Genomic DNA, 25,886 nt, shown 5'->3' with positions numbered 1-25,886 from the left:
AAACTTTGTATGTGGTGTTGTCTGAAAGCTGACGCAGTCCCTCAGCCACATACTCCCGACGATCAAGTACCACGGTCGTGAAACCCTTGTCCGCCGGAAGAATGACGATGGATCGGTCAGCCTTCAGATCACGGATAGCCTGGGCTTCAGCAGTGGTGATGTTGGGAGTAGGATTAAGGTTTTTTAAGAAGGATTGAGATGCAAGGCTGGAAGTCAGAAATTCCTGGAAGGTTTGGAGAGGGTGATTTTGAGGAAGAGGAGGTGGGTCCCGCTGCGACGGAGGGCGGAACTGTTCCAGGCAGGGTTCAATTTGGATGGTGTCTTGGGGAGTTGGATCATTAGGAGTAGGATTAGGATCATTTTTCTTCGTGGCAAAGTGATATTTCCAGCAGAGAGTACGAGTGTAGGACAGTAAATCTTTGACGAGGGCTGTTTGGTTGAATCTGGGAGTGGGGCTGAAGGTGAGGCCTTTGGATAGGACAGAGGTTTCGGATTGGGAGAGAGGTTTGGAGGAAAGGTTAACTACTGAATTAGGGTGTTGTGGTTCCAGATTGTGTTGATAGGAATTTTGAGGTTTTGGAGGGAGTGGAGCTGGAAGTGGGAGATTGAGTAGATGGGAGAGACTGGGTTTGTGTGCAATGAGAGGAGGTTGAGGTTTGACCTGCACCTGTCCAATGGCCAGCTTCACACGTCCGTCCACATCAAACCCACCAACAAGCAACAGTACCTCCACTATGACAGCTGCCACCCATTCCACATCAAACGGTCCCTTCCCTACAGCCTAGGTCTTCGTGGCAAACGAATCTGCTCCAGTCCGGAATCCCTGAACCATTACACCCACAACCTGACAACAGCTTTCGCATCTCGCAACTACCCTCCCGACCTGGTACAGAAGCAAATAACCAGAGGCACCTCCTCATCCCCTCGAACCCAGAATCCCCCACAGAAGAACCACAAAAGTGCCCCACTTGTGACAGGATACTTTCCGGGACTGGACCAGACTCTGAATGTGGCTCTCCAGCAGGGATACGACTTCCTCAAATCCTGCCCTGAAATGAGATCCATCCTTCATGAAATCCTCCCCACTCCACCAAGAGTGTCTTTCCGCCGTCCACCTAACCTTCGTAACCTGTTAGTTCATCCCTATGAAATCCCCAAACCACCTTCCCCACCCTCTGGCTCCTATCCTTGTAACTGCCCCCGGTGTAAAACCTGTCCCATGCACCCTCCCACCACCACCTACTCCAGTCCTGTAATCCGGAAGATGTACACGATCAAAGGCAGAGCCACATGTGAAAGCACCCACGTGATTTACCAACTGACCTGCCTACACTGTGAATCATTCTATGTGGGAATGACCAGCAACAAACTGTCCATTCGCATGAATGGACACAGGCAGACAGTGTTTGTTGGTAATGAGGATCACCCTGTGGCTAAACATGCCTTGGTGCACGGCCAGCACATCTTGGCACAGTGTTACACCGTCCGGGTTATCTGGATACTTCCCACCAACACCAATCTATCCGAACTCCGGAGATGGGAACTTGCTCTTCAATATATCCTCTCTTCCCGTTACCCACCAGGCCTCAATCTCCGCTAATTTCAAGTTGCCGCCACTCATACCTCACCTGTCATTCAACATCATCTTTGCCTCTTCACTTCTGCCTCGACTGACATCTCTGCCCAAACTCTTTGTCTTTAAATATGTCTGCTTGCGAGATGTCTGCTTGTGTCTGTATATGTGTGGATGGATATGTGTGTGTGTGTGTGCGAGTGTATACCCGTCCTTTTTTCCCCCTAAGGTAAGTCTTTCCGCTCCCGGGATTGGAATGACTCCTTACCCTCTCCCCTAAAACCCACATCCTTTCGTCTTTCCCTCTCCTTCCCTCTTTCCTGATGAGGCAACAGTTTGTTGCGAAAGCTTGAATTTTGTGTGTGTGTTTATGTTTGTTTGTGTGTCTGTCGACCTGCCAGCGCTTTCGTTTGGTAAGTCACATCATCTTTGTTTTTAGATATAATGTTACTTATACTCACACAAGCATTAGACATATGGCAGACTGCCTTTTCCATGGCCGAAATTTTTTTAATTTTTACTGCAAATCATTTTTAAAAGCTGTACATCTATAGCATACATTTACGAAATGTGAACTGCTGTATAGTATTAAAAAGATTACTTATTGGGTGTTGTAAATGAAAAGCAGCTGAGGGCACCACAAAGGAGATAAATCAGGACTTGGTCCAGAACCAGATGACACTGGTGGGCTGGATAATGCTTGACTGAGGTGGAAGCAGATGTTGGTGAGGACAGTTCACGAGAAATGTGATTTCTATTTCTCGAATTTCTGCATCAGTTGATGGCAATCTTGATCAGCTTCCTGGCCCATATTGTTCCAGAGATCATGTAGGATGCTTCGATTTTAGATGTCTCTTCAGGTTTGATGATGAGCCAGAAGCCATGAGGATTATCTGCTGACAGTAGTAACATTTTCCTTTTTCTTCCATTTTGGTAAAATGATACCGAACGTCACTTGTAATTCTTCTAGGTGAAGGCAATGTAGATAACATATTGTTGTGCAGCACTGAAAGTACACTGGTAAAATTAAAACATTTGCTATTAACATAGCCATTTTACATTGTAAAAGCTTAAAGTAAGAACAGATGTACTTGCAGCACATTCCATAGTCAGTAGTTATAGAGTAGAATGTAGGAAGTTGTGATCTGTGAAACCTAGAGCCACAATCATGAAGTTTGTATCATATACGAAAAGGTATGAAACAGTCATAGTGATTAAGAAACTCATGAAGACAAGCCTGACAATATGCGAGGATTTCACTTCTAAAGATAAAAATTTTGAATGATGTGATATCTTCATTTGGGCTAGATAGCATGTGAACAAGAGACTACAGGATAATGGTGCAGATAAAGGCTGGGAAAAAGCAGTGCAAATGAACTCTAAAGTCTGTGCTTTAGGAGCTACAAACTTGTCTACTCATGCAGCCACTATGTCTACCAGCGTGTTTGTGATAGAACATAGTTGGCCATCACGTTCAACTCATTTCAACGAACTCCGACATATATTTCAGAATATCGACATCCATGTCTTTCTTCTAACGAACATGGACACTTTGCTCAAGTGAAGCACGATCTTACGTAAATATAGGCTCCAATGTCCTACGGTGTCACTGAGGTAATAGATGAGGAGGTGCAGTAGTGGCAAAATAAACACTTTGAGTTGTTACCGACCATGCTACTCACGTCCAATACTAATGAAGACCAATACACGTTCGTAAACATCAAATCCCTTAAAAAATTTGCCTAATTTGCATCGTCTACAGACCTCTGAAAGTAGGCGGGATAGCCTATTTCAAAACTGACCTTTTAAAATTTGATTCGACTTAGGCTCATACATATAATGCTAGCCCCTTCACTGTGAAATTCAAGTGTGTAGTTCCTTCTTCAAATACAACAATATTTCAGCTAACCATAATGTAGCCTATAGTCAGGTCCCCATACATAAATTTGTCACTAAATCCACAAGCAAAAAAATTCATACCTGGAATATCAGCTCACAACATCATTACCAAACTAACTCTGTTACATAGTAAATATGCTCCCCCAAAGACTGGAAACCTGAAGGGAAAAACTGCACCTTGGCTAACGGAAGAGCTAAAACAGTCAGTGAATGTCAGAGACATTGCACAGCAGACTCACAGATGACCTCCTACCCTTGAAAATAAAAGCGATTACACGCAGAAAGCAAACAGAATCAATCAAACTCAGAGAAACGATAACTAAGACATAAAGACCAGATGCTCTATGGAATAGCTTGTGTGATCTAGGGAAAAATAGGCAAAGTAAAAGCTGCAGCTGGTCCCATTGTTGAAACCAAGGAACTAAACCAGTATTTGACTTTAGCAATAACCTTCATTGAACCGTAAACAAAACATAGACTTACTGATTACTTCGCAGAGGTAAATCACAGTAGTTATGAAAAACTCTTTCTTGAGCTGACAACGCTGTTGAAAAATCCTTCAGCTCAGCATTTACTGTACAGGATGGCATCGCAGCCCAAATACTCAAGCTTATTGTTGATCCACTACTGCTCATAATAACTACTGCTCCCTACACCTTGAAGATATTTCCTGGACAACACAATAGCAACACTCATTCCCATCAGAATACAAGCACTAGAGATCCGATTGCTAAGAAGAGTAGTTGGGTACATTCTGTCTGAGGGGAGAGTGAATTTAGACATCAGAAAAGAACTGAGAGTGAAAAACGTAAATGAGCAGATTAAAGAATACAGAACCAACTGGATGGATTATCTCAGAAGAATGGAAGATGACAGATTACCAAAATTGGTGATAATTATTACCCAGTGGGGAGAAGATATTTAGGAAGCCTGAGGAAAGTTAACAATTTCAGCCAAGAGGGTGTAACAGGCAAATGCCTACTACATGCAAAGAGAAGAAGAGATATTATATTAAAAATAATATGTTTTTCTAAGTAACCGTGAGTTTAATAAGTTTGGTAATTACATATAAAACTCTTGTCTGATGTAAGAGGACTCCTGAGGGCATTCATCTGTTCAGGTTAAATGGATCAATAAAAAATGAAACATAATATACAGGTCGTCCCAGGATGAATGGTCAATACTCAGGGATATCACAGGAACGATTATTTGAATCAAAAAACTTCATGTGGACATATGCACTCTTCTGAATGGTTTTCAAGATAGAACTTATTCAATCTGTGCCTACATTGTTACTTATTTTCTTTATTATTCAGTACATTGTCATTGTTTACAATGTACCACAGTAGTGTAAACAAATTCAAGATGAGTAATTTGATATAGGACACGTGGTCTGTCAAGTCGAGAAACTTCCTCAAACTGACTTACCCACACCTCAATGCATGCGCGTTGCGCAATAATTTCCATATTCTCTCGCTCTCTTCATACAATCTAAAAGTCCTTGAGAAAAAATGAATAGGATCCTTTTAAAAGAAATTTAATGTAGTTTAATTTTGTAATGCAACAAGTTTTCGCTAGAGGCCACAGATATCGTGTTATTCAAGAAAAACATACAATAGTAACTTTAAATATGTTTCGCCTCAGAAGCCATTAGGAATAGGGCACATGTCCATATTTAGCTTTTGCTTCAAATGATCATTCCTGTCATATCACTGAATATTGACCATTCCTCCTGAGACAATCTGTACACATGGACTATCATGTATGTTAAAATAACCGTTCCATTTAGTATCCTATCTGCCCAAAGTAATTAAAACCTGCATAAAGGCTACTGACACACCAACAAAAGCAACTATAAATGGTACAACCATAGAAGAAGGCATAATAGTACACCTATTGAGAACACTCAAACAACATGAAAACAGAAGAGCAACGACACAAGAAGATGACAATTAGAAAAGATCAACTAAGGATACAAAGAATAAAGAGCTGAACTCAGATGGAGACATGCTCAGTCATGAAACCGAGATGCAAGCTGTTTCTATGTGCCAAGAGCGCAGAGAACAGAGTGACGCCTCAAGTCGGCATGTGGTCTGCTCTGTGTGATTTCGTGCACGAGAGCTAGTTGCTCTCGTGGGGAGCAGTGAGTTAGTTTGCAATCCAGTCCTTAAGAGTGGTGGGGAACAGTGAGATAGTGAGAGCCTGTGGTCCATTCAGTGAGAGTGGTGGAGAGTACTGAGCTATTGGGAGGGAAATGATGCCTGGATCGCATTGCCATGTGCTCCGACATGTGGTGGCCCAAGACTGCAGCCTTTATGATAGCTGGCAACACATTACGAATGTGATGCTAAGTCAAAGGATAAGATGTAACTACTCGCTCAAAAGCATGTAAACATTTATCGAGCTTCTGAAATTTGAGATATTCTTTTGAAATCAAGAGCGGAAACATGCTGGAAGTGTTTTCTGCATTAATCTATCATTCTGAAGATGTTGACTTTCGTTTGTCTCAGTAGCTGCATGGTCAGCACGGCAGATTGCAAAGTGAGGGTTCCCAGGTTTGATTCCCAGCAAAGTCGAAATGTTTTTTTCCACTCACAGACTGTGTGCTGTGTTGTACTTACTTTCATATTGTCATAATTAGCATCACTATTGAAATGGCTGAATGGATACTGCCCGACAGCCAATAAACTGGAAAAAAATGGATGAGAAAAGCTTCATGTACTAATAAGGTTTGCAAATCCACATGTGCACATGGTCTGTAACACATTTTTTGTAGTTTATGAAATGTTTTCTTAAGGGTGTGGCGTGGGGCGCCATTGCAGGAGCCTAGTGCAGAATTTTGTTCCCACTCATTACAGCCACCAGAAATGCATTTTGAAATCAAATGAGCTACCATTCATTTTTTCTGAATCATCCATTATTCACTCTTTAGAAAGATCTGGCTCTTTGAACAAGTTCAGGAGCAGAGTGCCCATCTCCAGTAGTAACAGAATTAGGGAAAACTATTGCTGTGATTCCAGTGATGTCTGTTTATATGCTAATGTGCTACAGCACACTGTAAATATCGCACTAAAATTATACCATTTCTCTTTGAATGCGAGCCAGAAGTCGCACTAAAATTATGTCATTCCTCTTCGAATACGAGCCAAAAATCACATCATTTCACTTTCAGTGTGTTCGCTGGTATTCAAATAAAACAGACTAAAATGTGTTTTGTAGCACACTCACCACGATAACTAGAAACCAATGTCGACTGTTAAAATGATGCTGACCCGAGCTAGATTACCTCAAAGAAGAGATACAGCTGTCTGTTTACGAGTGCACATGCTCTGATATGACATCATTGCTTCTGGCACTACGAGTGCTACATTGCTAATGTGTGAATGTATTGTGCAAGCATAGGATATGAGGAATTTTTGAGGAGCAGTTGACGTAATGGTTCTGTGGCCCAGTGATAAAGTGCACTGACTAGCAATTGATCGGCTCAGGTTTGACTCCTGCTGCTATTTTCCCCCCATGCCGTCAAAATGTTAAACTATTATAAACAGATCAATTTATGTTGTTGTTGTTGTGGTCTTCAGTCCAGAGACTGGTTTGATGCAGCTCTCCATGCTACTCTATCCTGTGCAAGCTTCTTCATCTCCCAGTATGTACTGCAACCTACATCCCTCTGAATCTGTTTAGTGTATTCATCTCTTGGTCTCCTTCTACGATTTTTACCTCCACGCCGCCCTCCGATACTAAATTGGTGATCCCTTGATGCCTCAGAATATGCCCTACCAGCCGATCACTTCTTCTAGTCAAATTGTGCCACAAATTTCTCTTCTCTCCAATTCTATTCAATACCTCTTTATTAGTTATGTGATCTACCCATCTAATCTTCAGCATTCTTCTGTAGCACCACATTTCGAAAGCTTCTATTCTCTTCTTGTCTAAACTATTTATCGTCCACGTTTCACTTCCATACATGGCTACAATCCATACAAATACTTTCAGAAACGACTTCCTGACACTTAAATCTATACTCGATGTTAACAAATTTCTCTTCTTCAGAAACGCTTTCCTTCCCATTGCCAGTCTACATTTTATATCCTCTCTACTTCGACCATCATCAGTTATTTTGCTCCCCAAATAGCAAAATTCCTTTACTACTTTAAGTGTCTCATTTCCTAATCTAATTCCCTCATCATCACCTGACTTAATTCGACTGCATTCCATTATCCTCGTTTTGCTTTTGTTGATGTTCATCTTATATCCTCCTTTCAAGACACTGTCCATTCTGTTCAACTGCTCTTCCAAGTCCTTTGCTGTCTCTGACAGCATTACAATGTCATCGGCGAACCTGAAAGTTTTTATTTCTTCTCCATGGATTTTAATACCTACTCCGAATGTTTCTTCTGTTTGCTTTACTGCCTGCTCAATATACAGATTGAATAACATCGGGGATAGTCTACAACCCTGTCTCACTCCCGTCCCAACCACTGCTTCCCTTTCATGCCCCTCGACTCTTATAACTGCCATCTGGTTTCTGTACAAATTGTAAATAGCCTTTCGCTCCCTGTATTTTACCCCTGCTACCCTCAGACTTTGAAAGAGAGTATTCCAGTCAACATTGTCACAAGCTTTCTCTAAGTCTACAAATGCTAGAAACGTAGGTTTGTCTTTCCTTAAACTATTTTGTAAGATAAGTCATAGGGTCAATATTGCCTCACGTGTTCCAATATTTCTACGGAATCCAAACTGATCTTCCCCGAGGTCGGCTTCTACCAGTTTTTCCATTCGTCTGTAAAGAATTCGTTTTAGTATTTTGCAGCCATGGCTTATTAAACTGATAGTTCAGTAATTTTCACATCTGTCAACTCCAGCTTTCTTTGAGATTGGAATTATTATATTTTTCGTGAAGTCTGATGGTGTTTCGCCTTTCTCATACATCTTGCTCACTAGATGGTAGAGTTTTGTTAGGCCTGGCTCTCCCAAGGCTATCAGTAGTTCTAATGGGATGTTGTCTACTCCCGGGGCCTTGTTTAAAGTTAAGTCTTTCAGTGCTCTGTCAAACTCTTCACGCAGTATCATATCTCCTACTTCATCTTCATCTACATTCTCTTCTGTTTCTACGATATTGTCGTCAAGAACATTGCCCTTGTATAGACCCTCTATATACTCCTTCCACCTTTCTGCTTGCCCTTCTTTGCTTAGTACTGGGTTTCCATCTGAGCTCTTGATATTCATGCAAGTCATTCTCTTTTCTCCAAAGGTCTCTTTAATTTTCCTGTAGGCAGTATCTATCTTACCCCTAGTGATATGCGCTCCTTCATCCTTATATTTGTCCTCTAGCCATCCCTGCTTAGCCATTTTGCACTTCCTGTGGATCTCATTTTTGAGACGTTTGTATTCCTTTTTGCCTCCTTCATTTACTGCATTTTTGTATTTTCTCCTTTCATCAATTAAATTCAATATCTCTTCTGTTACCCAAGGTTTTCTACTAGCCCTCGTCTTTTTACCTACTTGATCCTCTGCTACCTTCACTATTTCGTCTCTCAAAGCTACCCAGTCTTCTTCTACTGTATTTCTTTCCCCCATTCTTGTCAATAGTTCCCTAATGCTCTCCCTGAAGCTCTCTACAACCTCTGGTTCTTTCAGTTTATCCAGGTCCCATCTCCTCAATTTCCCAGCTTTTTGCAGTTCCTTCAGTTTTATCAATTTATGTAAGTAACATTAATATATTCAATTTAGTTATGATTACTACTCTTGTAAGTCAAAAGGCTGTAGGCCAGTACATTATAGCACATTTGTAAAATTTTGTATGAGCTGCCACTGTATGATTCACATGGCAAGTGAGATTTGCAATGAACTGCAGCTGATCAGTTGGTCAGCTACAAGTCCCAAAACCAAGAGCACAGTTGTAATCCACATTATATAAACAGAAATGAAAAATAAAGGAATAAATTAACAAGCACAGGAAAGGATTAGAGGAAGGTAGATTATAACTCCACATCTTGTCAACATCAAGGTCATTAGAGCAGGAGTACTACGGTAACTCAGTTGGGCAGGTACATGGAAGGAAACTAAGTGCAATTTGTTCAAAAAAACATCCCAGCATTCATCTGATATAATTTAAGGTGTTACAGAAAATGTAAATCATGCTAGTTTTTCAGATAGTGGCGAAAAGAGAGATAAAAGATTTCAATAAATAAATAAAAAACAAATAAATCAAGGAAGTGTGTAAATAAAATACAAAAGCAAAAGCTTGTAAAGAATGAGACTCAAAGAGAAAAGGGAAGCAGTAGTGAAATAGGATGAAAATGGAATAAGACATGAAATTTGGCTTTGCAGGACTGTGATTTTTGACTACTGCCAAATTTTAATGTGTATAGTGATTATTCTATGATGTTTCAAGATTGCAGTTGGAGTATGTCACTGTCTTGCATTAATAGCACAGCTGACAACTGATCAGCCATCCTTAATTGAGCTCTGTGACTGGTGCTAATTAGTATTTGTAACCATTGGCACATAACTCCACAAGAGTGCAGTTCAATAGCAGGCACCTGTGTGAATGCATGGTACGCCACGATTGGTGTGAAATTTGACACAATCTTAGATATGTATGTATACACCATTTTTCACTATAAATATGACGACATACAGTAGTAAACACTGCAGTGTTCTGTAATGTTACTGGTTGGCAATGTAAAGTTTGCTCAGGAGCTACAATTCCCAGTCATTGATTTGCTTACATTGTTATTTCTTCACACTCGCCAATATTTTTTGCCTGGACTTCGTTTCTCAAAGTGCTGTAGTTATCATTGGAAGTCAAGAGTATAATCCATTCTCAATTTACAATGACCATCCATAACAAGTTCTGTTTCTTAGAACACCACAAATACATCAATATGGACATTGTCAAAAACTAGCAGTTATGAATAACAGAGTGAGATTTAATTAGAAATATAACTGTTTCTCTCATGTTACCATGATGTCACTGTGATTGTTATGGCCTTTCTGCTGTGGAATGCACCACATGTCCAAGACAATATGCTGATGACACGGAATAAACCACCCAAATAGCAGGTACCACAAAACATTGTGAGAGTGCTGTCATCATCCCTGCTCACAGATACACTCCATACATCTACTCTAGAATACTTGCTCGTAAGGAAAAAAAAACTTTTGAACAACATACTGCACTAACTCATTACTTAAAAAAGCTTTTATGATGGCAGTCATCATTTGTCAGTTCTGAAGGTGCCATGCAACATATCACTTCACAAAAAAATGTTGTACCACCAAATGTAGTTGCATGTGTAGAACTAAAAATTTCAGTAATATTAATATTAGCACTATTCACGTGTGTATATATATCTTGCAATCTGACTTGTTCCGCATCATATCGATAAAATAATCATAAAAATGATCTATGGAACATGACATAACTAAACTAAACTAAACCAAACCAAACCAAACCAAATGGCTACAACACCAGTTCTATAATTCATGTCAAGATTGCTACGTGGTTACTAGCCAAAATATTAGCTGCGCTGATATCGCTTCGTATAGTACTTGGTTGCAGAAGAGTAGAGGCTATTAGCCACTTTAAAATGTTGTACTTCTTAAAAATGAATAAGAGCCTGCAGAAATCCTATTATTTGTTGAAAAAAGAAGACATTTAAATACATTAAATTTAAACCAACTATAACCTGAATAATATAGTGGGTTCTGGGTGAGAATCACTGCTAGTGGGCAGTGGGAGCCGTCTTCTCATTAGTTAGGACGGGCTCGAGCCCTCTGGTGTCTTGGGTTCTTTTCATGGCTTGGGAGATGGGAGTGGAGATGTGTGCAGCTGTATGTGCAGCTGTAGAGAATCAAATGGTGGCCCTAAACAGTTCTTTATTAATTCACTAAACTTGGACAGCCATTCGAGTGTGCCCTCGTCTCCACTGTGGTTAGGAGTAGGCTCATAATATTTCCGTTGTGCTCGGCGGATGAGGCAGCGCAGTGTGCGATGGGCACGCAAGGCTGAGAAGGAGGTAGACTGAGTTGACATAGCCTGCACTTGGGGAGCTGAGTCAGCAGGGCAACTAAGCAGTAGGCATGGCCCTGCTGCAGCATTCGGAAAAGTCATTGGCCTCTTCTGACTTGCGGCTGTTCTCAGTACTGCGCAGATCCAACTCCGGAACAAAGCCTGAAGAGCAGTGGTAAGTAGCTGATGGACTCCAGAGGCAGATATGATGTTGAGTGGTCCTGTAGAGGTGATGGCAGTGTGTTGGCTGTCAGGGCTTTGGCAGTCAGGCAGTGGTCCATGGATTGCGGCCCAGTGAGGGTAAATGCTGACACTGTTTCAGTAGTATTCACAGCAAAAACTGACACACGGCAAGCACCAGGAATGGCCCTGCTGCGCTGGTCATGCCATAATTGGTTGGGCTGGGGTTTGGATGCAGCTGCTCACCAGTGACTTCCCAGAAGGGATTGCATTTTTGTGTCACCAAAGAAATGTCTGGGACAGGGTTTGTGACCAGAATTCTTCTATTGTCACATGACAGTCTGTTGAACTGCAGAAGCTCCCCGACATCCCAGGCTGTTGACATGCAGAAGTCTGACGACACGGAAACGGTTGCTTCTGCTGAGCTGTTGTACATCGACCTGCAGCAGCCAATGCTGGGCTCGTAGTGCTCTTTCCGTGGCTCTGTATATGTCAGTTCCCTTATATTGCTGTACTAGGAAAACATAAGCGTTCACAGCAGGAGTCAGTGTCAAAAAAATCCTTTGGGAGACTATATGATCACATAATTTTCTAAATAAATACTGCCAATGTTTTGAATATTGTTACAGGCAGTTTTATAATTGTGACCACTTGTAAAGTGTTATTGAATCTGTACTATGGCACTAATTGAGCATTTAATTTATATCAGATCTTTGATTTCAATATTAAATGTACAGAAAGTGTCTGAATTGTACAGTTTTTCATGTACCATTGATCACTTTCAGTGGAATAGTTTTAGCCGTTAAATATACAGTTGACAACACAGGTATTTTTATAGAAAAGTTCTAACAGTTTAATTCCACTTCTTTATCGACATTCTTAAAAATAATGTTGATACTGTTTGCTTTGGAAGGTTATGTTATCTTGTTGAATGAGCATGTCAGCAATCAATCATAAATTGTAACTTGAAAAATGTGTAGGGCAAGGAATGAGTACATTTTCAAAGTTTATTGCAAAAAATTAAAGATGTTATTTTGTGTGAGTTTCTGGTCTTTGCCAGTTTATGTATCAATACATCGAAGTCCAGTTTGCTTGTACATTTGTGGTGGTCATGGTCTCTCTAGTGCCAAATTCACTGAAGTTCCTTTTAATGTAAAGTAATGATATGTAGATATACACTGATCAGTCAGAACATTATGACTGCTGACCTACTATTGATATAAACCAGTCTAGGCAGTAGCAGCATCACCTGGCGAGGAATGACTACTAGTCAGACACAAGCACGATGATAGTAGTATCAGTGAGCGTGCTGTCTGTGTGTAGAATGGGGAAGGCGCGTGATCTCTCTTAGTTTGACCAAGGACAGATTGTGATTGCCCTGAGACTCGGCATGAGCATTTCAGTAACTGCACAACTTGTCCAGTGTTCGAGCAGTGGTGTGGTGAGTGTCTTCAACACGTGGTGAAAGCACATCCAGATGTTGTGGGGTGGGGCGGCCACTGCTCATTACACATGTCAGATGTTGTAGGCTGGGCAAACCGGCAAAACAGGAAAGGCAGTGAACTGTGGCAAATCTAACATCAGACTTTAGTGCTGGGAAGGTTACAATTGTGTCTGAATGCACAGTGCACTGAACACTCCTAAGCATGGGCCTTTGCAGCTGATGACCCATGTGCCATGACTTCGGCAACTACGACTGAAATGTGTACGTGACCATTGGCACAGTGGCAGAGCATTGCATGGTCTAATGAATCCTTATACTTTCTTCATAATGCCACTGGGATGGCACGAACCCATCGAGTTCCAAGGGAAGAGCTCCTTGACCCTGTACTGTGGGACGGAGACAAGCTGTTGGCAGCTCCATTATGCCTGGGGAACATTCACAAGAACATCCATGGGTCCAGTGGAGCTCATGCAAGATACCAGGATAGCCAAGGAATATCATACTCTGGTTGCAGACTACGTAACCCCTTAATGACGATCATGTTTCCCGATGGCAATGGCATTTTTTAGCAAGAAAATGTGCCTTGTCACAAGGCCAGGAGTGTGATGGAGGGGTTTGAGGAACACAGTAGCAAGTTCCAATTGATGTGCCGGCCCCTCCAACTCACCAGATCTGTACTCGATCAAACACTTCCCGAAATCCCGGAATTTATGTGAGTTAGTTGACTTGTGTGTGCATATGTGGTGCCAGCTCCATCCAGTAGCCTACCAAGGCCTCATTGCTTCCATGCCACGATACATAACCACAGTTATCTGTGCTAAAGGTGGACAAGCTATTAGTTTGGTATTTACAATGTTCTGGCTGATCAGTGTATTTACACTGCTTACTTGTTTTAATTTTTCAGTTTCACAGATACAGCAGGAATGTCCCCATATCTGCATGCTGTAGGAGCTATGTAACTGGAAAAGTCCATGGTCTGCCATCTTCAGATACTCATTAGTGATTGCATTTGTCAGATTCTACATAAGCTAACTCATTCAAGTTGTTTGCTAGCAGACATGGCTATTATGTTCTTCCCATTTATTGTGAAACCTACCTCAGTTCCTCAAAGCCTAATAGTTTTACTCATTTACTTAGACTTAGTAACCGTGTTTTATCGGGAATACAAAGGAGCTTGTCACAAGAAAACTAATTCACTACTAGTTCCAGTTTTCCCTGAATTGCCTAATACAGTTCTATAATGTCATGTCATTTGCATAACATACCACTAAATTAGCTCCTACATAAGAAAGTAAATCATTAACTGCATTGTTGAAACGAAACGAATAAAGGACCAAGCCATGCAGCACACCAGTCCAAACTTCCTTCTCTGAAGAGCATCTATTTTTAATTGAGACAAATTTTCTCCATTTTCTTAGACAGGACTTGATTACAGCTAAATACAGATTGTTTATGCTACAAAATTTCAGGTTTGAAAGAAAGGTGTTACAGGGTTAACAATCAAAAGCTTTATAGTGATCACAAAGTATAACAGATATCAGATCCATATTTTAAAATGAAGTTATCTCCTGGTTAACAACTATATTGACAGCAGTAGCTTTTTTTATCTTGTAGGAATCCATACTGTCTGTCGGAGAGGAGATCATACTTCTTGAAATAGTTTTTTTAGCTGGTTGTACACAAGACAGTCTAAAAATTAGGATAAACTGAAATAGTAGAAAATGGTTGGTAGTTTTGGGGCAGTTACTTATCCTGCTTTCTGAAGATCAGTATAGTTTTAGCACCTTTGAGCACATCAGGGAAAGCTCAAGGTCCTGATCATGTGTTATACATGAAATTAAATTGTTGTCAGATAATTTTTTTTTAAATTACACAATTTGGTAACCATTAACAGTTCATGCTTCTGGAGTTAGAAAACTTCAACACAGTTCTTATAATATCCTTGGAGGTGATAATATCCAGCGCAAAGCATCCATCCTCGTAGCTCAGCACCTGGTGGGTCTGATGCACATGATCAGTTTTATTTTATTTTGTTTTTCAGCTCACTCACTGAGGTTAAAAAGTAATTATTCACTTCTATTAGGTCCAGAATTATGCCTTGTATGTGGGTGTGGGGATTTTCTTATTCCATAGTACTCCATGATACTTTGCATTTTTTGGGAGCCCTGTTGTGTACTTATCACAGGCAAGTTTAATGAGTAATATCAGAGTGCCTTTTTGTAGGTTTTTCTAAATTTTCAGTAAGCTCTATACATAGTGTCATTCAGTTTGGGCTCTTGTCTACAAGATTTGTTATGTATGCTTTAGGCCTGAGAGTTTTCTCCCTGCTGTGAACCAAATTATCAGTATACCCTTTTAATCTTCCTGTTTTCAATGTGGTGTCTAGCAGTTCTAAGTGGAATTGACCAAATACTCAGTAGTTTGCAGTATTTTCTATCACATACTAATTGCTTTCCTTCTGCAGTTTGTGTATTGCTTATAAATTCCAACCATGTGTTTTGTAGGAAGATATGGATAAACCAAAGCCTAAACTGGAAATACCAGCACTCGCCGGAGCCAAGAGTGAGAAAAAATTGAGGTAACTCTATTCTCTCTTCAATGTCTATATAGTAGCGGTAACAAGATTAGTATAATTGATGTGTACTGGTGCATTGGGATAAATAATATCATTTTTGCTTTTGTTTTAGCCGTGAAATAACAATACAGGCCATTGAAGCAAAGCTGAAGATGATGGAACATAATAATTCTGATGAATTTAAGATCAACAACAGTCCTTGTGGCAGTGCACCTACAACACGGGCATCACTCTTGCAGCAAAATAACACGCACAACAAGGGCAGAGGACGACATGACACAAGACCATATAAGAGATTAAGTAACAGGAGATGATTTTGTGTGTGCTATTAATTGGCATTCATCGAAGTTGAGCGTAGGGGAAAGATTCGCACAATTCAAAGCAATACACTATTGTTTTCAGATAATGTAATAGTGATCATTTAAATTTATTGATTATTCAGATTAATTCCGAAACGATACCTTTCTTAAATAAATGACCATAAGTATATTGAGTTGATCTGTATTGAAGAATGAACTAGAGTTTTGTGATTGTGAGAAATTTTGCTGTCAAGAAAGAACACTTGTGAGGTATACAGTAGTACATTAGTGCTGGACTGATCTTAGATCTTCGTACTGGCTTTCATTTCATTTAGTAACAAGTGCTGCAGGTGACTCTTCAGCCACAGATACAAATAATAAACATACTGCTGCTGCAGCTTTAGACTTACGTCCTTGGAAGAAAAGTGAGATAATGGTGTTTTCCCCTTGTGCCATCACTGTAGTTCATACTGTTTGAAATCTGTCATTGGCTGACTGACAGTAAACCATGCTGGTACACACCTTCTTCTTGTGCTGTGACTACAAGTAATTACTTTTGCTAAGACTGCATAGCACACCTTACTATCTAGACCTCTTTATGAAACAATATGGCAGGACAACTGCACTTCAGTAATCAAAGTAATGGAAACTGAATGTTTTCAGGGCGATAGCTGTTTCAAAAATAAATAAAACTGTAAAATTTAGCACCACGAACTCTTTCTGTCTTATTCTTGTTGTACATCAGTTGAAATGCCTGCTTGACACAGGAAACATATGTCACCTAAATTGAGGAAGTATTTGGATACCAGATGGAATACTAGCTCAAAATTTAAGCTTAATGTTTACTTTCCTGTATATACTGTTGATTTTTGAAGAGATTATATATCTTTCGGTATTAGAACTCCTGTTTGTAGCATTTCCATGAGACTAATCATTGATTACTTTTATTTAATCAAATTACATTTCAAGAACTGGACCTTATAGCTTAGTTGTTATTAACTTACAAATAATGTGTTTGTTTTTTCAAAACATATAACATGTCAAAATTTAAACAACAAAGTCATTACAAATGCTAGTTATAAAACACATTATAAATTAAGTTTCACATTTTTACTATTGTGTAAAATGATCCTGTAGTGTCAGAAAACATTTATTCTAGTTTATTCCCTAAAGGAAGGCAATGTTCTTAAATTTATTACTGTCATAAAATATTTTTATCAGCAGTAGAAGTTGATCTTTTTATGCATCAGTCAGATTTGCACATTTATAGAAAGGAAGCTGTAACATTGTTTGTGTTAAATATTTAGTACTTATCACGAGTGGAATGACTAAATTTTTATCTTATTAACTTTGCATCAAGAAATAATTTTGTGGTAAATCAATTACAAAATAAAATAATTAGTTGAAATAGAACTTTCTTGAATTCAAGAATAAAAAACTGCAGTAGTACCAAGTAGGAAATGTCATAATAATGTTTGATTTTCATGATTATACAAAGCTTAAGTGACAAATATGGCAAATTAATAGATGCAAGTTACTATAAAACATCACTGTTGACCTTATTTTATTTCTGACCGTGCTGTGTTTTATTGTTACTTGAAACCTGTGTAGTCTCATGCTGATTAGTGCAGAAAGCCATCTGAAATGCAAATTTAGTTTCTTGAATTTAATTGAAATACTTTTGTTGCTGTATTTTTTGAAATTTTACTGTGGTGCAGTTTAGAATTTATTACTTCCCTTACAGTGTGGATACAGTACCTGCTCACTGAAAAAGAGAAGAATAGCAAGGTAGTTTTGCATGATGACTGAAGTCTGACAGAGCAGACATTTTAACATAAGTGGCTCTAGAGCTTGTTATTTATTGTTGTGTGTCTCAGTTATAAGGAAGATTGTAAAAAAAATCTTGTACTATAGGTAGTTGCAAATATATGTATGTTCTGTACCTGAGCTTGTGTGTATTTAACTATTATGTGAATATTCTCATAAAGAGTTAATGCATATGTTGCTAAACCAAGTGTGTTCAAGAAGTTTTTATTTTGTATTTAAATGTTAAAGAATTCACTGCTTAGCTTATACCTGACAATGTTAAGTTTAGGTATTCTTTCTCTATCTTAAGCTTCGTTGAATTACAAGAGTAATCACCTATTAATTTTACAGGCATTGTTAGAATAGTTTTGGTATAACGTGTGACCTGAAATAATTTCAAGCAGGTTTGAGAGACTTTCACATAGTAGACAGGAGGATCATTAATGGTTGATGCCCATAATTAACAATACAGAGTTATCATGTGACTGAAAATAATGGAGTAAAATTACTCCAGCCTCCTTGGATTGCTTCTTTGAAGTTTTGTGTGTTATAAATAGTGATTTAACTTACACCCACTAGAGTCAGTTTCAGTTATACACAGAATAGCGGGTTAAAGTTATCCAATTATTCTAGAAAGATAACCAGATTAAGTCCAACCCCTTGAATAAAATATTTCCTCCAAAGCCCAGGTATGCTGAGAGAAACCACATATTGTAAGGAAACCTGAAATAAACATATATTTACAGCATGATAATTTTTTAGGATCAACAAAGCAGAAAGAGTCACTCAAGACATAGTAGACCTTAAAGGACGTAGATCAGGGTGACACTCAATTTTGGAACCAATACTCTTTAAAAAAAAAAAAAAAGTACAAAATTTTCACCCAGATGATTCTAGATGACATTGAAGTGCTGGGGCAGTTGTTGGAAGCTCTGAACACCGCAGTTTCAACTTAGAACAAAATTTCAAAAACTGGATTGCAACTGATGATATTGTCTAACAATATTTAAAAAAAGGAAAATGGTTTTTGACAACATGGTAGCACTCTGAAATAAAAGTCAATTTTTTGACAAAAAACTCATTATAGTAGAATAAATGCTGACTCACAAGTTACAAAAGATATAACGTAATTGGATGCATATTTCATGAGATATAGCTCCCACAAACTTGAAAAATTGTTGTTTTGAAGCGGAAAAAAGCGTTTAAAGTTTCAACTTGTGTTTTTTGACATTGAAATTGAACAAATCTTTACTCAGCAATGTCGGCACCATACAGTTGGCCTTTTTCTCGCTCATTTTGACAAAATTATATTGCTTAACTGGCTTCTGCTTACCAATCAAAGTGTTTTTTGCATAACTAGGATTGCTTTTTGAACCTTTTCTGTGCATATAAATATGTTTGTCATTTTCAGGCACTCAGGTTTTACTCCATACAAAAACTAGTGAAATGACAAGTTAAGCAGACATGAACCAAGCATGTGCTTTCAAACTGTTTATCATAAACAAATCATGTTATGGAGAGGAATCTTGTTGAGAATAGTATTTTAATTGGTACTAACAGTACCCCTATTCAATTAGTAACTATCATAGTATTTGAATGGTTAGTTAAGCAGACATGAACCAAGCATGTGCTTTCAAACTGTTTATCATAAACAAATCATGTTATAGAGAGGAATCTTGTTGAGAATAGTATTTTAATTGGTACTAACAGTACCCCTATTCAATTAGTAACTATCATAGTATTTGAATGGTTACAATCGAGTGTCCGGATGCACCAGACCCCCTGCAGAAAACCGCAATTTTAACATTTATGGCACTCTTTAACGAACATTTTAAGCCAATAAAAAATTAGTCTCATTAAAAATTTCTGCTTTGGTCTACCCCATTAAAAAGTAAAATAATTTTTTCTGTGGCTTTATGCATTACAACTGGAATTGAAAAAAAAATGGATGGCTGAAGTACATGTCACTCTAGTCGTGTAGGTATTTTTGTATAGTATTAGCTGGAAATGTTAATTTCCAAGCTTGTCAGACAAACATGAATATATTTCCTCATCCAAGGGGTAATGAAATTCTGCATGTTATATTATGAAGTAGGAAAGAATAGAGCTATTTTGAACTTTTCAAATTGATCCATGTTATTTATTTATTTATTGTTTAACTCATCATTCTGGTCACATGGGGCTACTGGAATCAACTGCACTCAGAAAATTTACAGAAGTTTGATGATACAGCAGTACTACTACTTTGTCCAATTAATAACTTTAATTTTAAAAAGGCTATACAAATCATACATACATTACAGTGAAGGGAAGTACATAGCTGTGAGGACTCTGTACCTTATAGGAACTTACCACAAAAATATATTTCAGCCTATATGAAGCAGTTCATGATACATACTGTTCTTATGACACATTTTTCAGTTACAAATATCCCATGACAAACCAGTTTGTGGCAAATGTTGTCAGAAGTCACATGTGGCAGGTACAGTGGTCATCACCAGGCAACTGTGTGAACTGGCCAAGTTGAATGCTTCCTTGGACCTTATTTTCCTAATGGGGTGTTAGGAGCAGGCTGTTGAAACAGTCCAGTAGTCAATTCATAACTTTTACATCTTGCTAGGTTTCTTACTTTCTCTCACAGTTGTCATACAGTATCAATGCTGCAAGTGTCCTGCTATTCAGTACCCTTGAACCATGACACAGCTTCTCCCCCCTTAACTTCAATCCATTGCATTGAAAATGCTGAAAGATACTTTTCTTGTTCCAGTGGAATAACACACACAGAGATGAAAGTTGTCACACTCATAAACTTAATTCTAAAAGTTTTCAAATAATTGTGTCATTTTATAAGTTTACAAAATACTAAGATTGTATGCAGTTCATTTCCCTCATCTCAGGTCATATATCAGTGATTACTTCCTGTCAGAACTGTACCCAACACCAAGCTATGTTCAGATCCAGTTCCTATGGGACTCGCATACAGTTTCCTTCTTCGTTGCAGTTTTTGTTTGTTGCAGTATAATTTCACCTCCATTCCATCTCTTGGACATTTTAATCTTGCGATTAACTTTAGAATTCTTCTTTCATCCTTATTACCTGAGCTACATGATCTCTGCTTCCCTCAGCTACACATATTCTGACATGGACAAACGTTTCTGTAGGTTTCTCAAGATATTACACATAACTAATCATTTGCTTTCTTTTCTGTACATAGGTGACACTAGTTTACTGTCATGTTCTCTAACCTCCAGGTCTTGCCAGAGGTATTTATGTAATGCTTATTCACAGTTTTAAATTACTTCATTTAATCCATTCACTTCTCCAAAGAGTTACATCCTGGATTGAAATCAACAATCCGTTTAACTGTTGCTAACCTCAGGTACTTGCTTCCTTAAACTGTGGTAGAAATGTACTCAGATTTATGAAGTTTGGTCAACTTGGTCCCTACTGCATTACATTTGTCTGGAGAATACATCTATAATGTCAGCATTCTCCCGGTGCACGATACTTCTCAATTATCTTTCCATTTGAGATGCCAGCGCCCTTTACAGCTCTCCTTCCACAAAAACAATATGGGTCCTTCCTTTTTTGGATCCATGTTACCTACGGCATAAGCCATCATTTCCTCCTAATGTTCCTCCATGTTACTTACGGCATAAGCCATTATTTCCTCCTAATGTACTGCCTTCAAGCACACCACAGCATCACTTTTCAATTCCTGAATGAAGTATCCTACCCATCTTATTCTCTCATAAGTGGAAGACTATTCCCGCTTTGTTTGACTCTAGTGATCACTACCTTGTGTCATTCTCACCCTCCTCAGGTCTTACCTTACATTAATACTTAAACCTCTTAACAATTTTATGCTGTTATGTTACCTTAATTGTGAACTATTTATCTTTGTCGTATGCTTCTCCTCATGCAATACCTTCTGCCAGTAACTCTGTTCCGCCTGCTTATCTTGGTCTGTGGTCACCGTAATTGAACTTCTTTTTCACCCTTTCCTTATTTGTAATCTCACATGTTATAGGTAATTATTGGGATAAATACTAAGTGGTACATGTAAATATCTGTTCTTTTTTATAATACTTATATTATAAAATATATTTACTTGATTACCCATCAACTTAAAAGCGAATTAATTTTTTAAATTTTTTCCTTTACTAAATGTCGTTCAGTTATCCACATTTGTGACTTTATTTCCACATCAGAACACTCCTTTTATACCATGAGAATTCTGTTGCAATTCTTTCATATCTCCATTATTATCATAATTGATGTGCAATGTGTGCATGTTTGTCCATCTCCTTCCCCGCCAGTTTGCTATGCACATCATTTCTCTCACAGCATGTGACGCGACTAGCAAGTGACACATAATTATTAGTCATAAAATTTTGTCGAAGTGTTGTCATCATAGTGTCCCATGTGTACCATTTTCCTCAGCTACCCTGTGAAGACAAGCTGTACTAAGACAATCTGTAAGAAGGAAGGGTTTCAGTGATAGAAACTCATGAATATGAAATAGCAGGAAAGACAGAGTTGGCCCTCCTTTTGAAGATGTAAGAAAGGAAAAGAAAGATGAGTTCTTTAAGACTGAAAAAAGAAAGAAGATAGCCCCAAAACATTGTGTCCTATACCATGCCACACCCCATGGAAACCCCTTCTGCTAAAGTCCTTCATTGTAAGGTTGGTTGACATTCCCTTCAGAATGGTCTTGTCACAACTTCACTGTTGCAGACTTTAAAAAGTGATCCCAATAAACCCCGGTTGTAAGCATATAGAGAAAAAATGAACACCACATGGTGAAGAAATATATATCGTCGATGTCCTGTGTCCACACTGATACCTCCCCTAGAAAATCTTCATAAACACAACCATTGTCTAAGATTTTATTAGCAAATGTTAACAAAAATCGTCCGTATAAAATCTTAAACAGAAATTCATTGTTGACACTTATCCATGTGTCTATATCCCCTATTTGTGCGATGCGTTACCAACACACTGTCAGCAATATTCCATAATGTTAGTAAACTGAACTGTTAATTGGTAAATCTGAAGGTGCTTAGCACACTTTTCATACATTTCACCGTTAGCTGATATACCTTCTCAATATACTTAAATTACTACATGTAAGTAAAACACATACATACACACACACACACACACACACACACACACACACACACAGAGTATTCATGCAAAATATGTAAAAAAAAAAAAAGATTTGAAATGATTTGCAAGTTTTAACCAGCGTAAATGTTATTCCTTTATGTATGATACAACATTTTAGGAGTGATTATGTGTATTCTCATACACCACATATATACTCTGGTCTGTCTTAGCTGTTTCATATATTCAATTGTAGGATACGATAGTTATAGATAATATCTTTCAAAAGATTATAGGATAGAAAAAGAGTGAAGAAACTTTTCTACTGAAAATGGAAGTGTAAATTATAGAACAGTTTACTTGGGACCTGATAGACATCACCCCGCCAAACTTACTTAGAATGCAGTTTCCCCTGAGAACTTAAGTCATTTTATTATATCAATATTATATAGACCTTTATCTAGGCTTGTTTTGGGGTATAAGATATACAGATTTAGGGTGTGTTATACTCACATTCTTGTAGGATCCACAGTACATTAGACCGAGCGAGGTGGCGCAGTGGTTAGACACTGGACTCGCATTCGGGAGGACGACGGTTTAATCCCGCATCCGGCCATCCTGATTTAGGTTTTCCGTGATTTCCCTAAATCGCTCCAGGCAAATGCCGGGATGGTTCCTTTCAAAGGGCACGGCCGACTTCCTTCCCCGTCCTTCCCTAATCCGATGAGACCGATGACCTCGCTGTCTGGTCTCCTTCCCCGAAACAACCAACCAACCACAGTACATTAGGAAAAATTTACTATTTTTGTTCTTTATATGGGAACTGTGGCAATGATCTTGAACAAGCCCAAATTCATCAATAATGAAAATTGAAGTCTATGCTTCCCTACTAAACTTGTGTACCGTCATATCTGCATGTATATGTAATCCGTGTTGTATGTATGTCTTCCAAATTTTCTGTGGGTGTAGATGGCCACTTAAATCATTTCTGCACCCGTTCTCCCACAAAGGTTTTATCCATGATTTCTACTGGAAATAATTCAGTAGCCATGTGTCGTAACTCATTTATTATCACCTGAAGCTCAGGAATCAATTGTGCTTACTTAGTATGTTTTTCTGAACAGTATGTTCTACATAATCGTCTCATTCTTTCATTTCTCTGTCATAAGGGTTGGTTTGCAAGTGGTACCTTGAGACAGCTACATGTCTCACTCCTTCCCAAGCAAAAAACTCTTTAAAATTAGTACTAATAAATTGTGGGCCACTCTTGTTTAATAATTGTCACTGTTCCCCTACATCCTTAAAATATTCCTGTATACATTGTATCACAGTGGGTGTAATGGCATGCTTAATTGTATAAAGCTTAACATATTTTGACCGACACACTATAAGCACAAAGATATGTATGACTCCACCAGGACTACGAGGTAGTTGACCAAAAAAATCAGTGGCAGTTAAGTCGTGTACTGCTTTAGGCATTATGGGATACAATTTCTTAAGAAATAGCTATTTCCTTCGCCCTCTGACACAATTCACAGCTTTGTAAGACCTCCCTAATTTTTCTACTTGTATTCTTAAAACAACGTGCGTTGTATACATTTTCATATGCCATAATGACCATAGCATTTATGGATAAACCATATTCTATGAGGTTTCGGGGTTGCAACCATATCATGTTGACTTCTTGGTGCAATATTCGGGTGGCAACCGTCCAGCTGAAATATTGTGGCAAGATGTCCAATGTCATCTGGTTGTAATCCCGAAACCTCATAGAATGTGGATAAACTGTATTAGATCTCTTTCTACTGTTTGTAAGATACATAGCCTCCACAGTGACTTACCTCGTTTTGTCTTCCAGACCTTGTGCAACTCTTGCTGACTTTCCATTAGAAGTAGGTGTAAAAAAGGAATCAGTTACTTCCTGTAAATTTTTTTCTACAAACTCTTGCAGTTGTATCTACAAGGCAGATAAGGTGGTATGATGACTCAAAATTACATTGAATGCCAATACCGTGCTCCAGTGTGTCTACCCTTTCTTTTGTATTACAGATTTCCTTTTTTACTGTACACACATTTTTCTGCATACCTTTAAAATGTTCATCAACTTCATTGTGAACTAAATTGCAGTGATCATTTATTTCTTTCATAACACCTGGGATAAATTAATGGTTATATTTTCCAAGGTAGGAATTATATTTCCTGTGTTGATATTACATGTAGTACTTCTTCTTGTTTCATATTTATTCTATTCCCTTCAGTTTGAAGAGCTTCCTCTAGTTCAATATTAACATCAACTATTTCTGCCTCAAGGGTTTCCTCTTGTTCAGTATTAATATTAGCTACTTCTGCCATAACATCATCCCTTGATCTTTAATAGCTTCCTGGAATTTTTTTAAACATATTCTCTTGAAATTTAGCCAATAAAGCTGTTATATCTATCTACTTCCTGTGCCTCAGTTGTCATCACAGGAGTGGTTGCAGGCATGGGATGTTACTAAAATTATAATTCATTGAGTTTGCCACAACTCTGCAGTTCATCTGTGTCACTGTTTAACAATGTCCACCATGAACATACAAATCACAGAGTTTTGTCGCAAATTTGTAACTCCCACAGCTCCTCATATGTCTTTACTGCATGCTGCAGTGAACTGGGATCGGACTGCTGGCTCACCGTGGACATGTTGCATCATTCAGCTGTAGCAGGCTGCCGCTGGAACTGCTATGTTGTGGTCAGTAATGCATAACTGCATGACACTTTAAACCTCTTGTTGAGTTGAATTACTCTCGTAACTTCCGTCAACTGCTATGCCATCATTAACCTTCTTCTCTGAGACCAATGTAAACTCTTCCATGTTGCAACTTGAATTATATATGCGTGACTTGTGTCCAACTTTCATAAACAAACACAATAATTACTGGTTGATTCCATTAATAAAGATAGTCACATTTTATATCCTCCAATTCCCCAAAATTTTCTTCCTTTT

General features: G+C 38.5%; 1 protein-coding gene across 1 annotated transcript in view; it reads left to right on the top strand.

Annotated features, from left to right (window-relative positions):
• The window catches only part of LOC126263174 (probable RNA-binding protein 18), a 47,214-nt gene extending 29,213 nt beyond the window's left edge, over positions 1 to 18,001 (top strand). The window contains exons 4-5 of the mRNA XM_049960221.1: positions 15,618 to 15,691; positions 15,801 to 18,001. Coding sequence (XP_049816178.1) covers positions 15,618 to 15,691; positions 15,801 to 16,002 — 276 coding nt within the window. The 3' untranslated portion in view covers positions 16,003 to 18,001. The remainder of the gene's footprint in view (positions 1 to 15,617; positions 15,692 to 15,800) is intronic.
• Positions 18,002 to 25,886: the final 7,885 nt, after the last annotated feature.

Source organism: Schistocerca nitens, chromosome 6 (assembly GCF_023898315.1).
Source record: "Schistocerca nitens isolate TAMUIC-IGC-003100 chromosome 6, iqSchNite1.1, whole genome shotgun sequence".
NCBI classification, from domain to species: domain Eukaryota; kingdom Metazoa; phylum Arthropoda; class Insecta; order Orthoptera; family Acrididae; genus Schistocerca; species Schistocerca nitens.
This window is presented reverse-complemented; position numbering and strand designations above follow the sequence as displayed.